The sequence below is a fragment of the Pseudomassariella vexata genome, assembly GCF_002105095.1.
Source record: "Pseudomassariella vexata strain CBS 129021 chromosome Unknown BCR38scaffold_13, whole genome shotgun sequence".
NCBI lineage: Eukaryota > Fungi > Ascomycota > Sordariomycetes > Amphisphaeriales > Pseudomassariaceae > Pseudomassariella > Pseudomassariella vexata.
This window is the reverse complement of record NW_024467968.1, coordinates 794,858-817,749: the sequence shown is the minus strand read 5'-3', so window position 1 is coordinate 817,749 and position 22,892 is coordinate 794,858. Positions and strand designations below refer to the sequence as shown.

General features: G+C 50.4%; 7 protein-coding genes across 7 annotated transcripts; 3 read left to right on the top strand and 4 right to left on the bottom strand.

Moving 5' to 3' along the window:
* Positions 1–62: 62 nt before the first annotated feature.
* BCR38DRAFT_351360 (uncharacterized protein) lies at positions 63–1,149 on the bottom strand (the record flags this gene model as incomplete). The annotated part of the gene is made up of 2 exons (XM_040856634.1): positions 63–689; positions 739–1,149. The coding sequence occupies 2 exons, from the start codon at positions 1,147–1,149 to the stop codon at positions 63–65; spliced, it is 1,038 nt and encodes a 345-aa protein (XP_040712242.1).
* A 2,990-nt stretch (positions 1,150–4,139) lies between these two features.
* BCR38DRAFT_498435 (uncharacterized protein) lies at positions 4,140–5,764 on the top strand. Its single transcript, XM_040864786.1, has one exon. The coding sequence runs from the start codon at positions 4,317–4,319 to the stop codon at positions 5,583–5,585; it is 1,269 nt and encodes a 422-aa protein (XP_040712241.1). The 5' UTR covers positions 4,140–4,316; the 3' UTR covers positions 5,586–5,764.
* Positions 5,765–5,811: 47 nt separating this feature from the next.
* Positions 5,812–9,254, bottom strand: BCR38DRAFT_445183 (adaptin N terminal region-domain-containing protein). The gene is made up of 5 exons (XM_040860991.1): positions 8,715–9,254; positions 8,163–8,347; positions 8,007–8,082; positions 7,579–7,943; positions 5,812–7,527 (listed from the first exon to the last, which is right to left on the bottom strand). Exons 1-5 carry the CDS (start codon positions 8,757–8,759, stop codon positions 6,021–6,023), a joined length of 2,178 nt encoding a protein of 725 aa, XP_040712240.1. The 5' UTR covers positions 8,760–9,254; the 3' UTR covers positions 5,812–6,020.
* Positions 9,255–9,522: 268 nt separating this feature from the next.
* BCR38DRAFT_488684 (uncharacterized protein) lies at positions 9,523–10,198 on the top strand (the record flags this gene model as incomplete). The annotated part of the gene is made up of 3 exons (XM_040864308.1): positions 9,523–9,651; positions 9,708–10,069; positions 10,126–10,198. 3 exons carry the CDS (start codon positions 9,523–9,525, stop codon positions 10,196–10,198), a joined length of 564 nt encoding a protein of 187 aa, XP_040712239.1.
* A 3,466-nt stretch (positions 10,199–13,664) lies between these two features.
* BCR38DRAFT_350913 (SacI homology domain-containing protein) lies at positions 13,665–16,604 on the top strand (the record flags this gene model as incomplete). Its single annotated transcript, XM_040856612.1, has 1 exon — positions 13,665–16,604. The coding sequence occupies one exon, from the start codon at positions 13,665–13,667 to the stop codon at positions 16,602–16,604; it is 2,940 nt and encodes a 979-aa protein (XP_040712238.1).
* Positions 16,605–16,662: 58 nt separating this feature from the next.
* BCR38DRAFT_526961 (uncharacterized protein) lies at positions 16,663–18,806 on the bottom strand (the record flags this gene model as incomplete). The annotated part of the gene is made up of 6 exons (XM_040865375.1): positions 18,557–18,806; positions 18,445–18,506; positions 18,190–18,340; positions 17,711–18,138; positions 17,141–17,620; positions 16,663–17,028 (listed from the first exon to the last, which is right to left on the bottom strand). The coding sequence occupies exons 1-6, from the start codon at positions 18,636–18,638 to the stop codon at positions 16,663–16,665; spliced, it is 1,569 nt and encodes a 522-aa protein (XP_040712237.1). The 5' UTR covers positions 18,639–18,806.
* Positions 18,807–19,276: 470 nt separating this feature from the next.
* BCR38DRAFT_488681 (uncharacterized protein) lies at positions 19,277–22,199 on the bottom strand (the record flags this gene model as incomplete). The annotated part of the gene is made up of 5 exons (XM_040864307.1): positions 19,277–19,491; positions 19,541–21,574; positions 21,724–21,735; positions 21,803–21,929; positions 22,062–22,199. The coding sequence occupies 5 exons, from the start codon at positions 22,197–22,199 to the stop codon at positions 19,277–19,279; spliced, it is 2,526 nt and encodes an 841-aa protein (XP_040712236.1).
* Positions 22,200–22,892: the final 693 nt, after the last annotated feature.

Sequence of the window (22,892 nt, the reverse complement as noted above, 5' to 3'; positions counted from 1 at the left end):
TATATATACGCCCCTTGCGGTTTTCCATTGCATGCTGACAGTAAATAAGACGAGAACTGGTCCTAATACAGAGGTTCAATCGAAAGTTTATCCGCGCTTGCTCCTTGCTCGCTTTCGATCGAACATAAAATAAGTCTCGGCGAATTCGAACCACTCTCATTCCCACTTTCGACATCCGCCTTCTTTGCCTCCTCGAGGCTTTGGTGCCACTTTATTTTCTCCGATATTGTGATGCCGTATAGCTGCTTTGTAGAATAAAGCTGTGCAAAACACCAAATGGAGAACACAATAGGGGTCACATAGTGCCACGCTGACTCCCAGCGGTCCCACGAGTCGTAAAGGAGGTAGATGGTGAAGGCGATCTCAGTCATCGTGCAAGATATGCACCAACCGACGCAGAAGAAGAGAAGGTAATATAGCATGCGGTGGCTGTCAGATTTCACTCGGTGCAGAATCATGGCCACGTGAACCGGCAACTCGGAGACCAGGTCGAAGGCACCCCAAACCAGGCACATATAGAACTCGAGCAGGGTGTCCTGATGCGCCTCGGGGTTTGCACACCGAGCCGCCGCGATTTGGCCTATTACGATGAGACCAAAGTGGTGCAACATGTTGCTGGGGCTGGCCTGGCTGGAACGGTAGCTAAGCTCCCACGCGTAATATCCGCAGTACATATGCACACTGGTTAGCTTAGGATTAATCCAGCGTCCGGTTTAAGCATACCTGCATGGCAACGACCAAGAAGTCACCGTGGGTAGCTACACTCCCACTGACGATGGAAGTGGTAAAGTCATGTGGTCCGATGAGCACCATTAAAACACTGTAGCAGACGCTGCATATGAGGACGACTTTGACAGTACAAGCGAGATGATGGTAGGTGAAGCTCTTGCGTTTCCGGTCGGTTCCCGTGGTTTTGGCGAAGCTGCTAACGTGGTCGTATACTATGGGATAGAGAAGTCGTAAAAGCCATTTTTCCCAGTTGTAGACGATGACGTTGTAGATGATCATGAAGAGACAAATTAGTGGCGAGGACCAGGCCAAAATTTGCGATAGGTACGTATTTTCCAAGTCGGATATCTTCGAGCGCTGGAAAAGATTGTGAAGCAGCGCGCCGCCGTTCGACAGACCGCCGTGTGTGGTCGCAGTCATGTTGGAATCCATAGAGGAAATCTCTTTACCGTGCAAATTGCGTTCTCATTTAATTGGGCGAGAGAACTAATAAGTACTCACTGGACGGAACAGTCTGATGGTGATCAGTAAGACGTTCTAGGCAAATTCGCGGACACCTAGAATTCGTCCAATGTCCGGATGTGAATCATCTACACGGCGCATTGTAGGTTTAAAGGGACCCTGTTGTCTGATATTATCTTTGCCGTAGCTGATAATTGCGACGAAGGGTGTAACCTTATATTCAACACGAGTTCGGCGCTTTGGGAGTACTGTGATAAATTTCAACACGGTGTTGTTGAGTGAAGCCGAACGAAGGCGAGGTATTCGTCTTGTGCTGGGTACTTGCAGGACCTTACTCCGGTGTGTAAAAATCATTCTTTGGAGATCTATCAGTGCTTAAATTATGATATGCCACGGTCTTAAGGACGTGTCGGCTTTGGCATGCAAAAGTCAAATATATTTATTGGATTTGCATGATGTTGTGACCAGCTCTGCGGCGATCGTATCCCATATTTAAAATAAGTTACAGAACAGATGCCAATTTTCTCCCTGGGCAACGCTCTCAGGTCAGTATCATGATCTCTTTGGTGGTTACTGAATTACTTCCATTGATGTTTTGGCAAATCCATGATATCTTCCTGTCTGTACGTGGTTTACCTTACTGCACTTTGGTTGGTACAGTACCCACGTGCTAACCAAATCTCATCGTTTCTGTCGAAGCATGGTAGCTCACTGGTCTCCTCGTATCCATTAAGAGAAGAAACTCAAACGCTACAGCGCGAATTCTCAAGACAGAATGAACAGAGACTGTAGTTGTGGCTGTGGCTGAATATGCCCGTGCCTACAACTGTAGTGTTTGGGGGAAAAAATCCACCTCATGAATTCTATGGATATATTAGGCCGTATTCCGAGGTCTTGGAGCCCTGCAACAGTTATGGGGCCTCAGCACTTCAATCCAAATAGCAGTTTCCCACGTGGCAAAAGTCTATTTTACGATGCCAAGCACGTCTAAAAATTATTTGAGAATCAGGATATAGGAACTGAGCATGCACTGAATCTGAAGATCGAGACTCCACTAATTTTGCTGTTGGACTTTCAGGGGTGACGGAAGCGCTAGTATATGAGCAGCTTCATCGGCCCCAGAACAGAGAATCATAAATAGTTTCAGCTCAAAGGATATAGTGATTCCAGCTATGAGGGCAAGTTAGCGTGGAGGTCTTCCAGATTGAGCTGGAAAAGGCATGCTGAAATACACAGTTGAGCCGCGAATCGGCCAGTACAAAAAGAAGAAGTACGAGAAAGTGTTTCGGATGATACACACGTCGGCTACCCTGGTTGCACTATGATTTGAAGCTGTCTGATTCATTTATATAAGTTTCCAAATCAAAGCCCTTGGAGACTTGCATCATGAGGACCTGCTCTCAACCCATACTGAGCTCAAATATACCAATGATCAACACAATTTAGCAGACTTACAGCTAGTGGAAACAAAGTCAAAACATATTATTATTAGCTCTAGCTTCACAAGGACACAATGTAAGCTTCATTGCCCGCTCTTAAATTGTTTCTCCTGCATCCGCCTATTTCTAATACACCCTGTTACTTACCATGAAAATATCGTTATATAGGAACCCAAGTCCTTGCCCACTTGAAACGCTCCGATTATAGCTCGCTGATCCCTAGGATAGCGACAAACCTAACCACCTTAACTTATGTAACTAATTAAAAATAATATAAATAATATTAAATACGCCGTAGGTGTTAACCCTCGGTACCTCTACAAGTACTCCCTTAAGGGGCTATAGATGATATACGTAACTAATTAAGAACCCTTCTATAGTCGATTTTCTCCTTAAGTCAAACCCTAATAGCTTAAAATTGTCTCTACAGTACTATTAGGCTTACGGTGAGTATTAAATCTTGACCGTAACCGATCGGTTTCGCCTCAAGCCTTGATAAAACACCCCGCTCCCCCTATCCCTCAATATCTTCGTTAATTTGCTTCGCATACTTATTAATGCTCCTATTAAGTTTCTGTGTATCGCTGTCTTAGCTTACTAGATATATTTAAATACTCTTTCCACGGCCTTTGTACTCTAATATACTTCCTATTACAGATTATGAACATCTTTCCGCGATTATAGATATCTGCTATAGCCCGTATAGCAGGTAGTCTCGTATAGTATTTCGGCCCAACTCTACGAATTTTAGCTTGAACCACATGCTTAAATAGAAATTTATCCGAGCCGATAGATCTCAAGCTGTAACATCTATGCTCGAAAATCCGAAGCGGTATCTAAAGACATTACAAATCCAGCCGTAAATGAGCGTACTCGATAATTTATAAGATAGCCATTGAGTTTTCAACCTTGCCAGCCCGTACTGACTGAAGCTCGGCATGCAGTTGCCCTCCGAAGCGATCCACAGGATATTTGGGTTTGATATGCCAGAGCTAGAGTCACTTGGCACAATAGATACACTGAAAAAGTCGTGCGAGGGAAAAATGTCCAATATTCTTGGGTAATGAGTGTATTCCAATGCAGGAGTCTGAAGGAATGTCACTAGAATACAGTGGTATCAAGTTCATCGAACTCACAGAATCTATAAATGACCTTCGATACAAGCAATATTAGACGAAGTACCGGTGCTCCAAGTCTATTTGCAAAATTTGCCAGGTGATTCTCGTTGCTGTACCCCCTACCTAGCTTCAACTAGAACGCGTCACTTCCGTTTGTCACGTTGAAGTGGCCCAAGTCAACAAACGCCTGCGCTCGCTTCCCACTTGCAAGGAACATCATTGAGCTGTTGAGAACGCATCGTGCATCAGCCGAAGAACAGTCATCTCAAGCAATATAAATCTATTGATTAAACTGGAGAATTGAGGTACGTTTCTCATTTTGATTGTTCTTGTCCCTGGCACGAATCTTGCACCCGCTTTCCTAAACCTGCGTCAACCCTCTTCCTGACACGCTTCATCTGGCGACCTTTGACCTGAAAGTCCATCTTTAAATTTGGCAGACCATACGATTGAATATTTGTTTCTTAATTTGGTCGCCAATTACGCATCGAAATTTCCGGGAATTCCATCAAATGATCGTGTCGCTCGCCCCGCTCATTCGCTAATTCCAACCACCACGATAGGCAAGATGAAGTCGTTCAAGGTAATCGCCGTTGCGGCCACCGGCATCATGGCATTCAGCCCGGTAATTTGCAGCGCTGTTCTTGCCGATGTGAGCGCGACCAACATCCAGCTCCCCACCTCCTCAACGATGAGCATCCCCGTCCTGGCCATCCCAGACGCCACCACGCCCCCCCACCAGATCGAGCTTCTCAAGCGTGGCAAGCCGACTGGAGAGCTCAGCAAGGTAGCTATCAGCACCTCGATTGTCAGCATCAGTACTCAATCCGGCACTGATGCTTCTGGTCTAGCCTACACGACTGGTCCGTATCAATACACTACAACCTCAATCACTACGTCTGCCACCCATAGGGGCCCTGCTGAGCGCACCATTCATCCTTACGGCTATGGAAACCACAGTGCTCACGCTTACTCCACTGTCATCTCGAGAACAGGCGCTTCCAGTGCTCCAGACAGCTTTACTGTTGCTCCCTACGGCAGCAGCATTGCGCAGAGTGATGGGTACCCCAAGCCCACGGGAACCGGTGAAGCCAGTGCTCAAGGCGGACAATCAACGGTGCCCTACGTAAACTCCACTACCCAGCACCACCCTCACCCTTATGGTACTGGCAGCCTCCAGTCCTACCCTACCAAGTCCTACCCCTGGTGGCACCCCGGCCCGCAATCCAAGTCCACGTCCACGTCCATGTCGACTGCAGCCATCAGTCATGACAAGCGCGACGGCCAAGTGATCCAGGTAACGCTAACAACCAAGTACACCACCTTCGGCACCGTGACCGTGACTAAAACTTTCGAGTCAAATGGTCTGACCACGCAAACGTACACGGGCTCCATCGAGGTCAACTCCTGGACCACAGTCGAAGACACCACAACGATGACGCGGGGAGCCGCCACCGTAACCGCTACTGACGTCGCCGATGAGACACCTCCGACTACCGCGCCTGGACCTGTCTCGACATCTGACGCAGCGACTCTGATGACTTCTATGTACGGGCCTGGACCTGTTCGCACGTCTGAGACGACGATGGTTCTCACGGCTACTCCGTATGGTCAGCCCCCGTCGTTGACGGCTGCGTCTGAATCGAGTCAGACCTCCCAGCCCACCGGCTCTGAAACCCTACCTACGACCACAACCGTGCCCACGACACCCTCCAACACCGAGTCTGCGCCCGCATCTACGAGCTCCGGCACCGAGGGAGCCGGCTCCCAAGGCACAGACCAGAGTACCCTGGCTCTTTTGATGGCCGTGGCTGCAGCTATGGCTATGGTGTTTTAAACACGTCATTGATCCATCCGTCTGCAAGTCTGCTGTTGATTTAGATTACCAAGCAGCAAGCACCATACTTCGGTTCATGCTGATAATTCAGGGAAAAGTAGAATCGGAAAACTGGAGATGTTCTTTTGACATTGCCTGCGCCTTGGTTGTGTGGTCATATACCTAAGTTACATAATCCCGCATGATCTCCGTTGACGGGACTCGAGATGAGGATACGAATTGAGTTCATGCACAAAATCAACTAAGCGACTTTCCAGCTTTCGAGTGAGACCACGCGGATGCAACGTACTAAATATGCCTAATATCATTATTGCAAGTGACTGTAATCCTACACAATGGCGCGCTTGCTCTTAGTGCTCTGTACATACAAACGATTATGTTCTATCAACCCCCCGCACCGTCTGCTTGTTCCACGGTACACACAGACAGCATACTCTACAGCATCAACAAATCACCATTACTCCCACCGCCCTGAGCAGGCCGGAAAACTTGTTGCGGCGCATATTGGTTAACCACATAGCCCGCCTCAGAGCCGCCGCCACCACCTCCGAACTGATCGCCGCCATCGTTAATGTCCATAGCCGCCATCTGCTGGCTCCCTATACCGGCAAAATATGCGTCTGCGTCGTTCATGGCTTGCGTCATCTGCCCATGTCCGTCCTCGTTTTCATTGTCGACGCCTGCGAGTCCACCATTTTGATTGCGCCGGACAACGGCAGGCTGGCCCCCCATCCCGAGCATGGAGAGGTTCTTCTGGTTATCGAAGGTAGGCAGATTCTGAGAAGTGGGTAGTGTGTGTTTCTGCAAGGCAGGCGAATCTTGTAGCTTCCGGGGTCGCGCTGATCGGAAGACTGTCTGGACCGGTTTGAGGTAGATGGTAGCTAATGTGCCCACGTTCAGACACATTTCCTCCAGAGTCTGGGGGTCGAGCTTCTCCGACTCGGCGGTGATGGGCGGTTTCTCGCCCATGACGATCTGCTTTGCAAGATTCATATCGGTCGATAGCAAACGCCAGTACATGTACGCCCGATCGCGGAGATCGGGGTTATCTGTTTCCTCGGTGGCCCACTTGAGGACCTTGGGCACGAGGTCTTGGCCTTTGGTTGGGCGCTGGATGAAGAGTTTAACAGTTGCTGTGAGCAGAGCGAGCTGCACCTCGACTGGTTCCTCGGCAAACGAGTACAAGAAGTCCTCGAGTAGGGCATCTGAGTTCTCGATGCGAGCAGCATACTGCCCGATGACCCAAACCATGGCCGCTTTGGCCTCGGGCTCGTCAAGCGAGTCCAGATGCTCGCAGAGCGTGCCAATGATGGATTCATATTGATTGGGATATTTGCGGAAGATATTGCGAATGACAACAGTGGCCTCTTGGACGATGTATGGGACTTTCGTCGCGACGAGCTCAAGAAGCAGGTTGATACATCGTCGAGCCGCTGACTCAATCTTGATCGCCAACTTGCCGATGGCACGGACTGCCTTGCGGACGAAATGGACGTCTACTTCGGTGGCGTATTCACGAAGCTCAGTCAAGACCTCGTCGATGTTCTTCTCATTTGCAAGCATGAAGATGAGTTCCAGCTTCGTGACCTTGACGTAGATCGGGTCATTGTATTTGCAGAAGAAGACACGGATATCATTTCGCAGGACATCAGGCCTTCTCTGGAGGATTAGCAACGCATTCCTCAGCGCTAGGTATTGCACCTCGGGCCCCTTTGCTAGCAGCGTCACTAGAGGTGGTGACAGCTTCCGGCACAGAGCAGAAATTTGCTTCTCCTCGGCGATGTAGTTCATGAGATACAAGATGACACGTACACACGTTAAAACGACTGCCGAGTTTGAATGTGATAACCGCGGTGCTATCCTTTCGGCAAGCAAGGTGGCTTCTCCTGATTCTTGTGGCACATACGACATGAGCGCCTCGAGTATGTACGTCTGACCCCACCTTGAAATTTGTCAGTATCGGGTCCCAACAAGGGGCAGGGCAAAGACCGACTCAGAGCAGTCTGGCAGGATAGCCACCATCTTTGAAGCGTTACTATAATCAATTGTAAGCTTGATGGCATCGCTCCTCTCCCAGATGTCCATCAGCCCAGCCAGCGCACTGGCAACTACCGTCGGGTTGTCGTCTCTCAGTAACGAGTTCAGCCGTTCTATCAAATCTGAGTTCTCCACCATGTGCCTGTCATGGTCGTAAAGTTTGGCGACACAAAACGCGGCTGTTTTGCGCACGTAGGGGTCAGCGTCTCGGAGCAGGTGTTTGACGAGCGGTACCGTCGCTTCAACAAATTCTTTGACGTGGACATAGGACATTGTTCGGAGAGCGAGCGCTCTGACTAACGGGTTCGGATCTTCCATGTCCTGCCTAGAGGTCAGCATTCCCAATGTTGCCTTAAGCATTATCAATATCTTCGCATCGCTTACATGTTGTAGAACCGGAATTGCCTTGATCGCGGTCTCGGGCCGCATCCTCGAGTAATTGACGAGAAACAGGAAGCTCCTGGATTTATTCTATCAGCCCGTCCGTTCTCGTACTCAACAACACTGGACAAGACCGTCCTTCGCCTAGCGCAAACGTACATCTTCTTGACCTCTAGACTCTGTATCTGCATGCATTGTATGATATCGGGGAACAGGGCGACCATTTCGTTATTGCTCATGGTCATGTTGGCGACGATCTTCTTGAGGGCGATCTTCTTCTGTACGAAGTTCTTGTCTTTCTTACCGCCCGCGTTCAACTCAAGCCGTAGCTCGGCGACTTTGCCCTGTATAGTCAAGGGTCGTGAGTAATAGTGCGGCGGAGGAAGATATGCAAGGAACATAGCCATGGCGCGCAAGGGGCACAGGAATCGGTCATAGTGTGATTTCTCCTGATGCAGCTGGAACAGGGCTAGACAGGGCGATTGCGCTTCGTTGAAGCAGTTGCCACAATAGAGGGATTTGGGGTGTCTCGTGTCGGTGGAGGGCCAGGTATGAAGTTGGTGGTTGGGATTAAATATTAAGGCATGGGAAGTGAATGTTGACAGTAAGGAATCTGTGGCATAGTCGAAGGAAAAGGGCAAATATGTCGTGAAGTTATTAAAGACGCCTCGTATGTCTCGGGATATGGAAATGAAATGGCAATGTGCTTACTCGAGCGAATAGCTTGGAGTCCCCTCCACCCTGGGAGCTCGACATGGTGTCTGTATGCAGTTGTCCTCACTGTAATTGTGCGATAGCTAGATGTCTCGGCTGGGCTTGGTTGGCTGGCTGGACGAGCGTGATGGTTCAATGGGCCCCTCACTCAAGATGGCACCAAACGCAACCGAACCGGCCTGCAAGAGCACGACAAAGGTAGTGTGAGATAGCCGGGGAACTTTGGTGTTGGCTATCAAGGCGTATGCCAGACCCCTCACGCCGAGGTGATAAGCCCAAGGTTGCTTGCGTTGCGATGTGTGCGACGGTCCAATGGCAATAAATCTAGATCATAGCGGGATGCGACAGGCGATGCGGTGGAGGCGAGCTGTTGGGGGATTCGAGCTGGAGGAGCCAGCTAATAGTGTCTCTTGCGCACTGCCGTTCGTCCCAATTCGGTGGGCGTTCGAATCGCTAATGATGATCGTTGTCGGGCCGGAATAGTAATCGTCTAAACGGGCAGGTCGAAGTAGCCTTGGGAAATGTTGAACACTAAACTCTCAGGAGTCGTCGTCGTCAGAATTCGGTCGGTCTTCGGGTTCTCCACGCCCGTCAAGTTCCCGAGAAATTGGGGCCACCACCCCTGCAACTAACGCTAAATCTTGGTGTTTCCTGAGCTTGATAGCGCACGGCTCACATATTTGCCCCAACGCAAAACAGCATTCGCGGCGGCCATCTCCATGATGCAGCCTCGCATTGTCATCGAATCAACTACCACCTACTTCATCAATACCCTTGCGATAGACACCCTAAATCAGCAAGCAACATGTCGAAGTCAAACGTACCAAAATGGGTGGCTGATTTGGAGTCACCACCACCAGCGAAGGCCAAGAATGCCAGTATCCCAGATCCACCGGGGTACACGGGAGGATCGCAACTGACAGGCAGCTCCAAGGTCCGTCCATCCAGCGCATCTACTGTGCTCTGAACCTCTCTTTGACATTTCCGCAGAAACAAACATCCAAAGAATCGAAAGCCCTCCAACAACGGAAACAGCCGACCACCGAGGAGATGGACACGCTGAAGCTCAAGAAGGCGTGGGAGGTGGCCCTGGCACCCGTCAAGAACCTGCCCATGACGGCCATCATGATGTATATGTCGGGCAACTCGCTGCAGATCTTCAGCATCATGATGGTGTTTATGGCCTTCAAGAACCCCATCATGGGCATCGTAGGCACCAACGTCGCCTTTGAGAAGTTTGAGAGCGACAGCAACAAGGGCAAGATGCTCCAGGTCAAGTTGGCATACGTGGCTATGCAAGTGGTGGCGTTGGCGCTGGGCATTTGGAAGATCAATGCGATGGGGCTGTTGCCGTGCGTATTAATATCTGGATGTGACGTGAGGAGGAAATGGCTAACAGCATTTGCAGGACAACGAGATCAGATTGGCTGGCTTGGGAAGAGCAACGAGAGTTTTCAGAACATGCCGTATCAGCTCTATAGATCTACCAGAAATGACTGAAGTTGGGCTTTTATCATTCCGTTTGCCTCGCCTTCGAACCATTTCCGAGTACGCAACGACAATCTCCGCTCTCCAAGCTCGCGCCCCCCTGCCCCCCTTTATGTCCTGGGGCTCGATCCAGCCGTAGCCCCGGTGTCGCTATTCTGAAGGTGAGTTTCTCCTTGTCCGCCTATGCAAGTTTTTGGCGGTTGAGTATCTTTGGAGTCATTACGGACAAATTCTACGTCGTGGTAGTGGTCATCTCGCCGCGGTTGGTTAACATATCTCTGAAGTGGGTCGCGAGGGTCGCGAGGACAAGTGTCTACCGCCTGCCCGTAAGGGTTTCTAGGCCAGGGACGATTGTGTTGGACCCAGCGGTCGTCAGCAACTGTTTTGCTAGAAGCCACTTGCGCCTCGGCAGGAGCAAGACTACCCGAGCCTTGCGTCACCGAGGGTGCGACTGTGGGTGCTGGAGGAGCTTTTGGGTGATCAGGACTGGACGTGGATTCCTGGGCCGCACGCGAGGGCTCTTTTGAGATGCATGTAGCTCAGGATCGCAGGGCAACTTGGATGATGCATTAGTGTTTCGTCCGCTGTCTTGTATCATGGGCAGCACACACGTCTTGGCCATCCATGTCGTGTTGCAGACACGTAATTTAGTGTGGCCGTGTTCTTGGATATATTGATTTGCGGATCTGGTGTCTGATCTGTTCCTCGCAAAAGACATCAAGGTATGATTGTGATATTACTTCCTTTTTCCTATTACTTGCTATAAGGTGCTGGTAAGGTATTTATAGACTTCAGCGGTCTGTATACAGAAGCAACGAGGAAGACCGGGAACGTTGGACTCATATGTACATCCCGAAGCTAGTATACAGCCAGTTCAAACCGTCAAATCATTTTTGTCCGAAGTGCCGATGAACGCGACATTACCAGTTGCACATTTCAACTATGTGTGTCATATCTTCCAGAACCCGATGGTATTATGCAAGAGTGGTGTACGATACGCCACAGCGTTGGATAATTTGGCCTGGGGTATTGTGTGATAAGGATATATTACCAGTTGGCAGCCAATGCGATGAACCTCCCTGTGATGCCGAGGGGGAACTATATTTGCGGTCAAGAACCGAGGCATCGAACAGAGGAGATTTAGGCAGAAAGATAATGTTGTACAGTAATGCACCATTGTGTGGAGTCTTGTTTTGGTCGATCATGAATTTCCGTTAGAGTGCTCAATTCTCGTGAACTTTGAATGTGGCAAAATTTGGGGGTTTTAATATATCTTCAGAAGTGAGGCTATCAGGCCGCGAAGCCAGTTATTAAGCCGGTGGAAGGGACCCCTTGCGACTGCCATCTGGTGAAGATATGCAAGACCCAATTGCTGAGGTTAATCCACATCTGACTACCATTGAGTTCGCCCCGAACTTGAGGTCACCGTAATGTTGATCATCCAGTTGCCCATGACTTATTGAAAGGTCTCTGGCTTCTTTGCCGGACGCTTCGAACTGGTATGGCCGGCTGTGGCATGCCTTCTTGACGGGGTGTGACTAACGTATCTGGTCTGTCATGCAATGGCGAGATTTCTCCGGATTGGAAATTGAGGACTTGATTGCCGTGATCAGTCAAGTGTGGCAATACACGGTACGAAATTTCCGTAAAGAGTCAAGCATCATAGGTTGGACGCACCAGGGTTTGATGCCGTTGTATGTGGTCCCAAATAGTAATCGCCACGTCCTATGCATTCGTGAAGCTTCCACGTATTTCTATCAGGGATTGGCCGCTGAAGCCTCCGGTATATTCAGTGAAGATGCCGGCGCTGCAATACCACCTACACGAGGGTTATACATCATCAGAAAGACTTCTAGGTTTCTTGATGATGCCCTAGAGTTATAGATGCACCATAGGGTGACGTTGTTCTGTCGATGAAGATCTCAAGCATGCGCTGCCCGGATGAAAATTGACCGGGACAGTTGAGACTCGGAATCGCGAGACCACGTATCTGACCAACCACAAGTGCCTTTTGCCACCAAATAAACGTAGACATGACGAGGTGGGAGTCGAAAATAAGCCAAGCTAACATATGAGCTGCAAATCTGTTTGAACAGACATGTAAGCTGTGTGGAAGCTCCTCACACCCTCGGTTGACAATGAGAATAAACCCAAATACGAACACGTCACTGGCACCCATCCCTCACACCCAGCTCGATTCTGACCATATAGCGCCGCGTATTTGCAAACGCATTTATTCTTCGGCCAACTGATGACGGGTTGCCGTGGCAGCAGGATTTGGGCAGGTGTCTGAAGCTGGAACCGGGGAATCAGCCGGCAGCATGCCAATGCATAACTTCGTCATCGTCCATCCCGAGTACCTGGGCCGATAAGAACGCCGGTGTGCGTCTAATATCATTCTTGAAGATTATATCGCAGTCGTTCAGGGTGTCGTTGGGGGCAGTGGTTTCAAGTATTTCGAACAGGTGCATACAGATTTCCTTGCAAGCACTTGCGTTGTACACCATTCTGGACATTGACATACGTGTGAATCGATGGCGACTTTGCCAATTCGTGTTAGAACCTCATCGACCCCATGGCGGCAGTAAATGTAAGGATGCTATCCGGTCTGGTCTGAGGATAGATATTTGCTGCAGTGTCCTGTTTTGACCCAGCGGCAGCGTAAATAAGGTGCTTCATGGATGTCCACAGGCGAGTTGAGACTGGAGCATATGCACCTGGGGCCCAAATCAGACAAGGCTGGCAAGCAAGTAAGCAACTCTTGACTCTTGCCAGGCGCACTGGTCATGCGACGACACAGAGCTCACATATATTTGGCGGCAATGAAGGCGGCCGCAGAAATGCATTCTCCGTCTGATTGCCCTTCTGGATTCATCGCACCGTAGCGAGATACGGCGATTGGATGGGTTCCCGACAGATAAGTGAACCTCTGGGAGGGGGTTCGCTTGCTTATTCTGCGCCTGCTCGCGATGACCTCTCGGGTGGCTTGAAGGTTGTTGGAGCCATAGTCCAAACAGAAAACTTACTCTAGGAATGTGGAAATTGATTGGATTGGGGATGCGTCAGACAGATGGAACGTAAACTGAACCACCATTTGGCACTATATGAAAATGGGCGTTCTAAACCGGGTTCCCCACAACATTGATTCCAGTGGAAGTTGAATATAATATGCAACTATCCGATTATGACCTCATTTGCGTTACAAGGAATCTCGCGACGACTGCTGCATTTAGCACCCACCGTAAGAGAAGTTAGCTATGCTTCTCTTTCTTGCCAACGGGCTACGCTTAGAATGTCCTGCGGGCGTTCTGCAGAGTAACCGAACCCTGTGCTCCCGAACTGTCGTGGCCATAGAGACATCCGAAGACACGAGCTAGCGTCATTCAACCCGACATGGCCGACGCGATCGAGGCGAACGGCTCCAAGGCCAACAGCATTAGGAATGGCACACAGCAAGCAATGTCGACCCCCCGAAACGGTGGTAGTGATGGATCAAGAGGAGACACCCCCGTCGAAGGGCCACAGCTGCCGGCATTCCCTCTGCTGCAGAACAACGCCAGTAGCGAGACTCTGATGCAGAATGTCCAGGCACAGAAGGGCAACAAGGGTAGCGTCGAGGAGGATACCGACGATGAACCTATTGCCCAGCCCTTCGTACGCACCCGCAGCCCCGACTCAACCTCCAAAGAGGACAACCAGGCTGAAGACGAACGAGCGCCCGCTCGCCTCTTCTACAAAATGCATAAATTCACCCTCTACGAGACAGCGAGCTGGTACTACATCGTCGGCGGAGATGTCACCGAGAAGCGCTACCGCATACTGAAGATCGACCGGAACACCCACGACTCGGATCTCAGTATCACAGATGACAAGATCATATACAACCAGAAAGAGATGAACTCGCTACTCGACACTATCGACGATGGGAACAAGAGGACTGGAGGCATCAAGCAACGCTGTACCACCTGGGGACTTCTAGGTTTCATCAAGTTTACCGGGCCCTACTACATGCTGCTCATTACCAAAAAGAGCACCGTTGCTATGGTGGGAGGCCATTACATCTACCAGGTTGATGGCACCGAGCTCATACCTCTGACACCAGCAAAGTACAAGCCAGACGTCCGAAATACCGAGGAATCCCGTTTTCTCGGCATTCTGAACAATCTTGATCTCACAAGGTCCTTCTACTACAGCTATTCATACGACATAACTCGGACGCTCCAGCACAATCTTACCAGGGAACGCATTGCCTTGTCGGAAGGGCTGCCAGGGAAGACTTACGAGGAATACAATTCCATGTTCGTGTGGAACAGTCATCTACTCCAGCCAGCAAACGAGGCTCTTCACGAGCCCTTTGACTGGTGCCGTCCCATCATACATGGATATATCGACCAAGCTGCTGTATCCATATACGGGCGGACCGCACATATTACTATTATTGCTCGACGGTCTCGCTACTTCGCTGGCGCCCGTTTTCTGAAGAGAGGCGCCAACGACTTAGGCTACGTCGCGAACGATGTCGAGACAGAACAGATTGTGTCCGAGTCTCTGACCACCTCATTTCATTCTCCCGGACCAAAGCTGTTTGCAAGTCCTCAGTACACTTCGTACGTCCAGCACAGAGGAAGCATACCGCTGTACTGGTCACAAGACAACATCGGCGTGACGCCGAAACCACCCATCGAGTTGAATCTGGTTGACCCCTTTTACACCGCCGCAGCTCTGCATTTCGACAACCTCTTTGAGAGGTACGGATCGCCCATCTACGCCCTCAACCTTGTCAAAGCGAGGGAGCGAACCCCGCGCGAGTCCAAGCTGCTCGACGAGTACACGAAAGCTGTCACATATCTCAACCAGTTCCTGCCAGAAGGACACAAAATCATCCACAAGGCCTGGGATATGAGTCGGGCAGCCAAAAGTCGCGATCAAGACGTCATTGGGACGCTGGAAAGCATCGCCGAATCCGTTGTTACTACGACCGGCTTCTTTCAGAATGGCGACGGGGAGATTTCTCCGACTCGAGTTCAAAACGGAGTGGCAAGAACGAACTGTATCGACTGCCTGGATCGTACCAACGCCGCGCAGTTTGTCATCGGCAAGCGCGCTCTAGGCCACCAGCTCTATGCGCTGGGCATTCTCGAGAACACCCTTATTGAATATGATACTGATGCGGTGAACCTCTTTACCCACATGTACCACGACCATGGTGACACTATCGCCGTGCAGTACGGTGGTTCGCAGCTTGTGAACACCATGGAGACATACCGCAAGATTAATCAATGGACCAGCCACTCGCGTGACATGATTGAAAGCTTCAAGCGGTATTATAATAACTCATTTATGGACAGCCAGCGACAGGAAGCTTACAACTTGTTCCTCGGCAACTACATCTTCTCGCAGGGCCAGCCGATGCTGTGGGACTTGTCAACGGACTACTACCTGCATCATGCAGATCCGCGGACATGGTTGCAGACGGTGAAACATGATTATATCCACTGGTTCAACCCGCAACATCTCGAGAAACGCTTTCTGCCTCCCTATGTGCAGCCCAAGGGCGATGCAGGCCACAAGCCAGTAGGCTTCTTTGACGATTACTGGCTCGAGTACTACAGGCCGTCCACCCTCTCTTCTTTCCTGAAGATGTTTCCTTACAAGATGAACTCCACCATTAAGTACATCCCGTTCAAGTCCACGCAAGAAGGTCGATATGACCTAAGTCCATTCCGCGTGCGTAACGAGGGAGATCAAGAGACGCACGAGCATAAGAAGAAGACGGCAGCAGCCGCCGCCGCTGCTACAGCAGCCAAGAAGGGCGTGACCATCGTAGACCCACACGATTCTGCCAAAAGCCTCGACGATGACGCTGACTCCATCCTGACGGAGAAGACGGGGGCAACCCGCGGCATCTCCATCCAACGCTGGCTGCAACCTATGCAGCCGGAAAAGGTCCCAACGATCCCCCACGGCATTATGAAGGAAACGGTCGACCGACCCCCCGACGCGCCTCGTAAGCAGACGCCGCAGGAGAAGTCTAAAGCCGCGCAGTGGACCTTCACCAAGGTAGTGCACGAGTCGCTGAACCCCTCGGTTAGCGCGCAGGAGACGGAGGACTACACGCGATACATTAGCCACCCACAGAGCCTGCCGCTTGTCGTCTCCAATGAGGCGCCGATCGATGTCGACGCGTCCGAGTACCAGGACTATTTGAATGGCAACTGGCAGATGGACGGCCTCGCTCCTAACGTGGCCGAGGGGGATATCTCGGCATACTGGGATTTGTTACGCGTGGGCGAGAATCCTCTGACGGTTACGGATGAAGATTTGCCAAAAAAGAGGTACAAGGCGTATCGCAAGTGGCTCAGGGGTAAGTCGCTTTTCAAGCAGCAGCCGGTCGATTAGGATTCGGCTATGCAGACGCTGGAGAGTGACATTTTTGAGGAGGGGGCTGCCCACCGTCTTAATTCTGTTTAGGCTTTTCTGTGAATAGCTGGGCTAATGAGGGCTCCTTCTCAATGAGCGGTATTACTCGTTTGGAGAGGTCGATGCCTTCGGCTTTGATAACGGCCGAGAGCATATCCGCTGTTCTCATCAATTCCGACTTGAGTTTTTCTTTACCTGCAGCTCCCTCGGGGAAGGCGTCTTCGTCTTCGATGTTGAGCGCGCATACCGTCAAAACTTTTACGACTTCATCACAGTAGCCTGGCATCCGCGGCCAGCAGCACCGCATGATGACTTGTAAGAGCCGAGCGCCAGCGTGTAGTACTGGCGGGTATTTGGTGCCGAATGGGTCGATCATGACTTGAGATACCATGGGAATGAAATCCTGCATCGCCGAAGTTAGCATTATGTATATGGCGTTTGGGTGTATCAGCATGGTATGGTGTTACGAAAGGGGAACATAATAAGGAGTGGGTAATTAAGGGGACCGGACGGACTTTCAAGTGTTTCACAGCCAGAATACCCATTCCGTTGACAATGTATCGCGCTTTCAGAAGAAATAACTCGGTAAGCCTGACATACTCGCTCGCGTGATTATGTCCGACCAGGATGCCCTCTCGAATGATCTTATCCAGCAACTGCTTTTCTGCTTTTGAGAACTCCGGGTAAGTGCACGGCTCGTCGATCTTCTCCGGATACGGCAGGCCGGCCAGCTGGAACAGCGCAGGGTATGCCGTGTTGAGGATCCTGACCGACTCATCTTCGGGCGTGAGACTCGGAAGGTACAAGACTGCGGGAAAGATAGCCTGTTCGAAGACCTCGGCTAGTCCGACCTTTCTCATCAGGCCTGCCGGGCAACGTGCCCAGAAGTCGGTGAAGATCGTAATAGCGCGGATCTTGATCTCTGTCTCAGACTCGTCGAGTAAAGTCAGCAGGACCGGGGTGAACATGTGCCAGTGCTTTCTCAGTAGCTCTTCCTATTGAATCATTAATCAAAATTGTTTCGCCCAAGTAAGTGCCCTGCTGTAATGAGGAGGAGGAGGAAGGCTCAAATGTAAAGTACGCACATCAGCCTGTACCACGGCCCACTCAAACACCGTGATGGCGTATCGCTGACTATGCTTCCATTGTTTAAACGCCTCGGACTGCGCATCTAGACCTGCATAACGTGACGCCTCGACGAACTCGGCCTTACGGCCAGATGCTGTTACCGTGGCGGGGCGCGATTTGGAGAATAGAGGGCGGAGGAATCCGTTGAGGACCGTTTCGACGATGAATTTCTGTTGTGCTTTTCCCACCTGCAGGTGCGCCTTGAGAATTCCGTGTGCTAGAGAAGAGGATGTCTCGGTTGTCCATGAGTCCTTCACACTGGTGAAAGCTGTGATGGACACGAAAACTGGGTCATCCAGCTCGATGGCTTTGCTGTGGTCGATTGAGTGAAGGACGTCCAGTCCTACTTCGGCCTTGAGCGCGTGGTTCTTCCATATCTTGAATCCTGTAGCTATATAAGAGAGGTCCATCTCTACTAAGGGGCTCGGCAACTGACCATCGCTAAGTGATGCATCTGACACTGGCAAGATGCTGCGAGCAACGTACTTCGCGACCTTCTGCAGAGCATCTGGGTCCTCGCCGTCACTTGAAGTAAGCTTCTCGCTTCCTAGACATGCTTGAATAGCCCTCAACGAGCTAATGTCGCCCTAGCCTCGGTGTGAGCGACTGTCACCGACTCTTACTGGACTAGTGCAGATGCGATCCGAGGTGTGGTAACAAGCCCGCAAACTACATTTCAAAACGGGCTTACAGATAATTTTGAGCCTATAAGCATATTGCTAACATCTTCTAATGTGAAACTAGACGGCAACACTGTATCGTTTGTTAGCGTTGCGTTAGGTAGGTAAAATAGACAGACTCACGGCTTGTGATTTCTCGAGGTATATCCGACGGCGAGCTGTCTTGCCCGATATGACGGGAAATCTTGAGCAGCTCATCGAACATCACGAATTAGCGGCTATATTTTCCCTCTACTCAGTCGACTCAACACTTTCACGAGTCTGTTTTGAGGAAGGTGCTTTTGAGATATGAAGGTCGTCGTTGATGAATGATGCTGGGTGACTGGAAACTGAGATCGAATTTCGGTGGGGCAGTTTTCCAACTAGAACCAACGGGCGGAGCGACCCGAGATCGCCACCTGGGCTTCAATGAAGTACAATGCGTTTCGGCTTTAAATTGATACTTAATTACACCATCAATTAACGACGCTCCGCATGTCACCTCAAGAGCTCAATCCGGTAAGACTCATAGGTTCCGGGATAATAGTAGAGAGATTGTGTGGAAGAATGGTGGAAGTCGTTGGGTACACTTGGGACTGATCTAACCTAGGTCGTGTTGACCGTTGCTTTGGCAGTTTCTCTGTTGAGCGATATGCACCTTCTACGGGGAACAATCCGATGTTTCCTCCATCAGAGGATCCAATTTGGCGAAGAATTATTCAGGAACTTGAAGACTACACATTATGACCAGGCTTCGTCAACGATTCCAAACCCACGATGAGGATATAGCTGCGTCATTTCCAGGACGAAAACTAATGCACCCAAACACCTGCCTCCCCAGCCAGCTTTCCCGATGTTCACCCTTCAAGTATAAACGGATTCGGTAAACTGATTAACCTGCAAACCCTTCTCTGCCATTGGCGCATCCTTCAAGAAATCCAGCGGCATCCACACTAGATGACCCTTGATCTGGTCAAGTTTTTTGCGGATGTCTTCAGGCGGCAAGAATCTGTCGAAGATGTGGCCTGCTTTGATGCCCTTTGGTGGGAGATAAGCATTGTAGTCGTCAAAATTTTTTACTACATCGTGTTAGTCGATTACAATCTGACATGCTGACAAGGAGCTAACCGTGGTCATCGGGATCCGCATGAAACAAATGTCTGAAAATCTCCGTATTCTTTGAAGCATTTTTCTTCCACATATTCCATAAATCCTCGTTCATGGGATCCTCGACGAACTTGTAAGTCTCGTCTCTACCCCAAGGATCGTTCGGGGAGTCATCTCCTGGCGGTTGCGCGTTGGGGTCGTTTTTCGCGTCCATTGGCTGCGACGGCAGTAGGCCAAGATGTTCGCGCCATAGATATCGCCTGAGTGTTGCTGCATGTCTTCCTGCCTCAAATGACTGCCCATCCATAATGCTTGGGATCTTGTCTGTGTCCTCCATGACAATCGAGAGCTCGCTATCGTGGGTGCCCATTTGGCTACGGTCGTTCAGGTTGCTGGAGCCGCAAATGACAATGCGGTCATCGACAATTAAAAGCTTCGCGTGGATGTACAATTCCTCTTGAATCCAATTTTCAACCTCATCTACCGGATCACCTTCCCAGGTTTCATCCGACAGCTTGCCAGGTTCAGCCATGGCGTGATGGGCAACGCTGGAAGACGTGTTATTACTGCCCGTGTGATCACCTTTGGCCGCCTCGAATTGCCGTTTTGCATCAATCATCTTTTCGGGATCCTCATTACCAAAATCCATGTGCTTGTCGCGATTTCCTTCAACGTCCTTGGAGCCGTGAATGCCACTTCTCATAGTCTCCTCGGCTTCGGCACGCTGAACGTCCTGGTATTTGATTCCCGTCTGCTCTTCTTGTTTCTTGATCGCCGGGGTTTTGTTCAACCGATCATATGTGCGCAGGTTGAAGATGAATATGTGCTGAGTCGGATCCACGCCCTGGGCGCGAATCTGCTCAAAAATGGAGTGCTCGCCTCGGCAGATGGATTTAAACTGGTAATCCATGATGGCGCGTGTTCCTAGAGCGGCATCGTCACGCAGATCTCCTGCAAATCCAGGAATGGCCGGGATGACAATAATGACACGGAACTTCCGACCCTCTTTGCCAGCTCTCACGCAAGCTTCCACGATCGATCTACCAATGGTGTTGTGAATGGGTGCTTGCTGATCTCCGGTCGCCGTGATGAAAAATTGGTTCTCGATGTAAACGAAATGCTCGGCCTTGGAAATGACCTCAGAGTACGCGTTTTGAATTGAATGGTCTGTAAGAATCCCACTCGACCAATCTGCACTCGACCGAATGATCTGTGCATGCACGGTTCCGCGATTATCCAAGTTCTTGCCATCCAAGGGTGTCAATGGATGAAGAATATAGTCTCCAACGGGGTGTTTTGGCCTCTGGACTCCAACCAGGTCCTCATCTTCTCCCTCTCGCCCGCGGAGCATGAGCCAGTCGAATCTATCGTCGCGTTTATACTTATCTCGCTTGACAAAGTTCCAGCGTAGAACAAAGTGCTCCGCAATGTCGTACACACAAGGTCCGATTAGACCCATGGCAACATCATGCCAGGGCATCCGGCCATACTCGGCCTTGCTCAACTCATTCTGTTTCCAGTCCTGTACTTTCTGGAAATCCATGACGCGGTTATTATTGAAGTCCTGTCCCGGCCAGATTTCATTAGCAACTCCTTCAGGGTGGACGTCGGCAAGAATATGTTGATGGTTGTCCCAGCGGCCAAAGCAGAGATCGAGGCCTCCGATGAATGCCATAGCATAGTCAATGACGATGAACTTTTCGTGATGAGCCCAGTAGAACGTCATATCGGCGGCATTTTCAAGGACGTTGTGGTCGGGGTGGCGCATGATCTTGATGTTTCCATAACCAGGAGTGCCTTCAGGACATAGTGACTGTAAGGCATGCTTCGTGTGTGCCGAATTGCAAGTTATAGCTGCTTCGACTTCACGGTAGACGGAAACAAAGATCTTGACTCCGGCCTCAGCACGGCGCTTTAATATCTGGTCCAGTCGCCATTCCTGGTTGTAGTAAGGTGGACGACGCAAGAACAGCTCGGGCGAAAGCCACCAGTCAGCGATGTAGATGGTCTCTTTAGCCTGCTCCAGGGCGACTGATACCGCCCAGAAGTAGTCACCTGGAATTGCGCGTCAGCTATGACAATTTTGACTACTGAGAGAGTGTAGTAATGGCCTAGAAGTCAAGCTCGCAGCCAAGCTTCGATGGAAGGGTTTATGTCGCAAAGCCGCATTGCATAAAATTGGAATACTCAATATATTTACTTACGTCCATCGACATCTAAGTGAAAGAAATAGTCAGCATACTGCAGCAAAGGCGAAATTAAGGCTGGACAGGTATTCCATACACCACTTGATCATATTCCCGTCGCGCTCCGGGAAGTATGACTGAAATCGGTGTTGTTTGCCAATTTTGGCGCGCTTCTCGTCGGTAAGCTTCTCATGCTCTTCATCATGGCGATGTTGAGGGTTGATCTGAGTGGGGTTAGCACAAATTGGTGGGTTCTTGGCATTAATAGAGACTTGCGAGGTTGCCGAATTTGCCAATTTGGTGCCTAATGAATGCTGAGATTAGGTGTCTGGTCACTACGAACCACGCTGGCGGACGCACTTCTTGTGAATGAGGCTGACTTTGGCATCGTGTAGATGAGTGCCCTTCAACTTTTCCTTCAGCTCATGGAAGGGATGCCTAAGCTTGTCGGAGAAGCTCTGCTCGCCATTCTGCTCTTTGTAGGAGCCAGACATGTTGAGACGTACGTGGCTGATGGTTGGCTCAGTAGTCAGATACCAGGCTGAGAATGCAGAGGCGAACGTCGGCGGACGAGGTCGGTCAGCCTCGAGCGCAATATAAGATGGGTTAGTAGCAAGAGAGAAAAGCTAAATAACATAGAGATTTCGATGTTGCTGTACGAAAACAGCGGGGGTAATAAACAAAGCTCCAGCACGCGTAGTTGTAAAGTTAGGTTGCGGGACGTTGGTCAACCAACGTCGTCATAGGTCACCGGGAGCAATGAAAGCAGGTTCTAGGCTGGCCCGGGGTCGGGAAGTGAACTTTGAAGTCAAGCAGGCCTCGGTGAGTACTTGGGTAAGATACTTGCAAAGTTCCAAGGCGTGAAGGCAACGAGAACACAGGGCCATGTGCCGTATCCCGAACTGGGGCTGACTCCAGGTGTCTGAAACGACGAGAAATAACGTCGACCTCCCAGCCCATTGGTTCCTACGCTTGCCGGGTATTGGTCTACGTCTCACCAGCTGCGATGAATGATTTACTCAGTGTATGCACATGCAACATGCCCTTGAACGAGGGTGGAATCGACCATGGCTTATTTTAATTAAGTAGTTCAGCCGAGGCGAGAAGCTTGTGGTTTATCACATTGAGAGCTTGGACTCGAGCTCAGTTTTTACCCCTCCATTTGCTCCAAATGTGACTGTGGGGCC

Coding starts and splice junctions, on each gene's coding strand:
- BCR38DRAFT_445183 (XM_040860991.1), bottom strand. CDS start 8,759: ATGTCGAGCTCCCAGGGTGGAGGGGACTCCAAGCTATTCGCTCGA. Junction 8,348..8,714: donor ACTCCAAGCTATTCGCTCGA/GTAAGCACATTG, acceptor TTGACTATACAG/GGCAAAGTCGCCGAGCTACG. Junction 7,944..8,006: donor CAATTCCGGTTCTACAACAT/GTAAGCGATGCG, acceptor ACCTCTAGGCAG/GACATGGAAGATCCGAACCC.
- BCR38DRAFT_498435 (XM_040864786.1), top strand. CDS start 4,317: ATGAAGTCGTTCAAGGTAATCGCCGTTGCGGCCACCGGCATCATGGCA.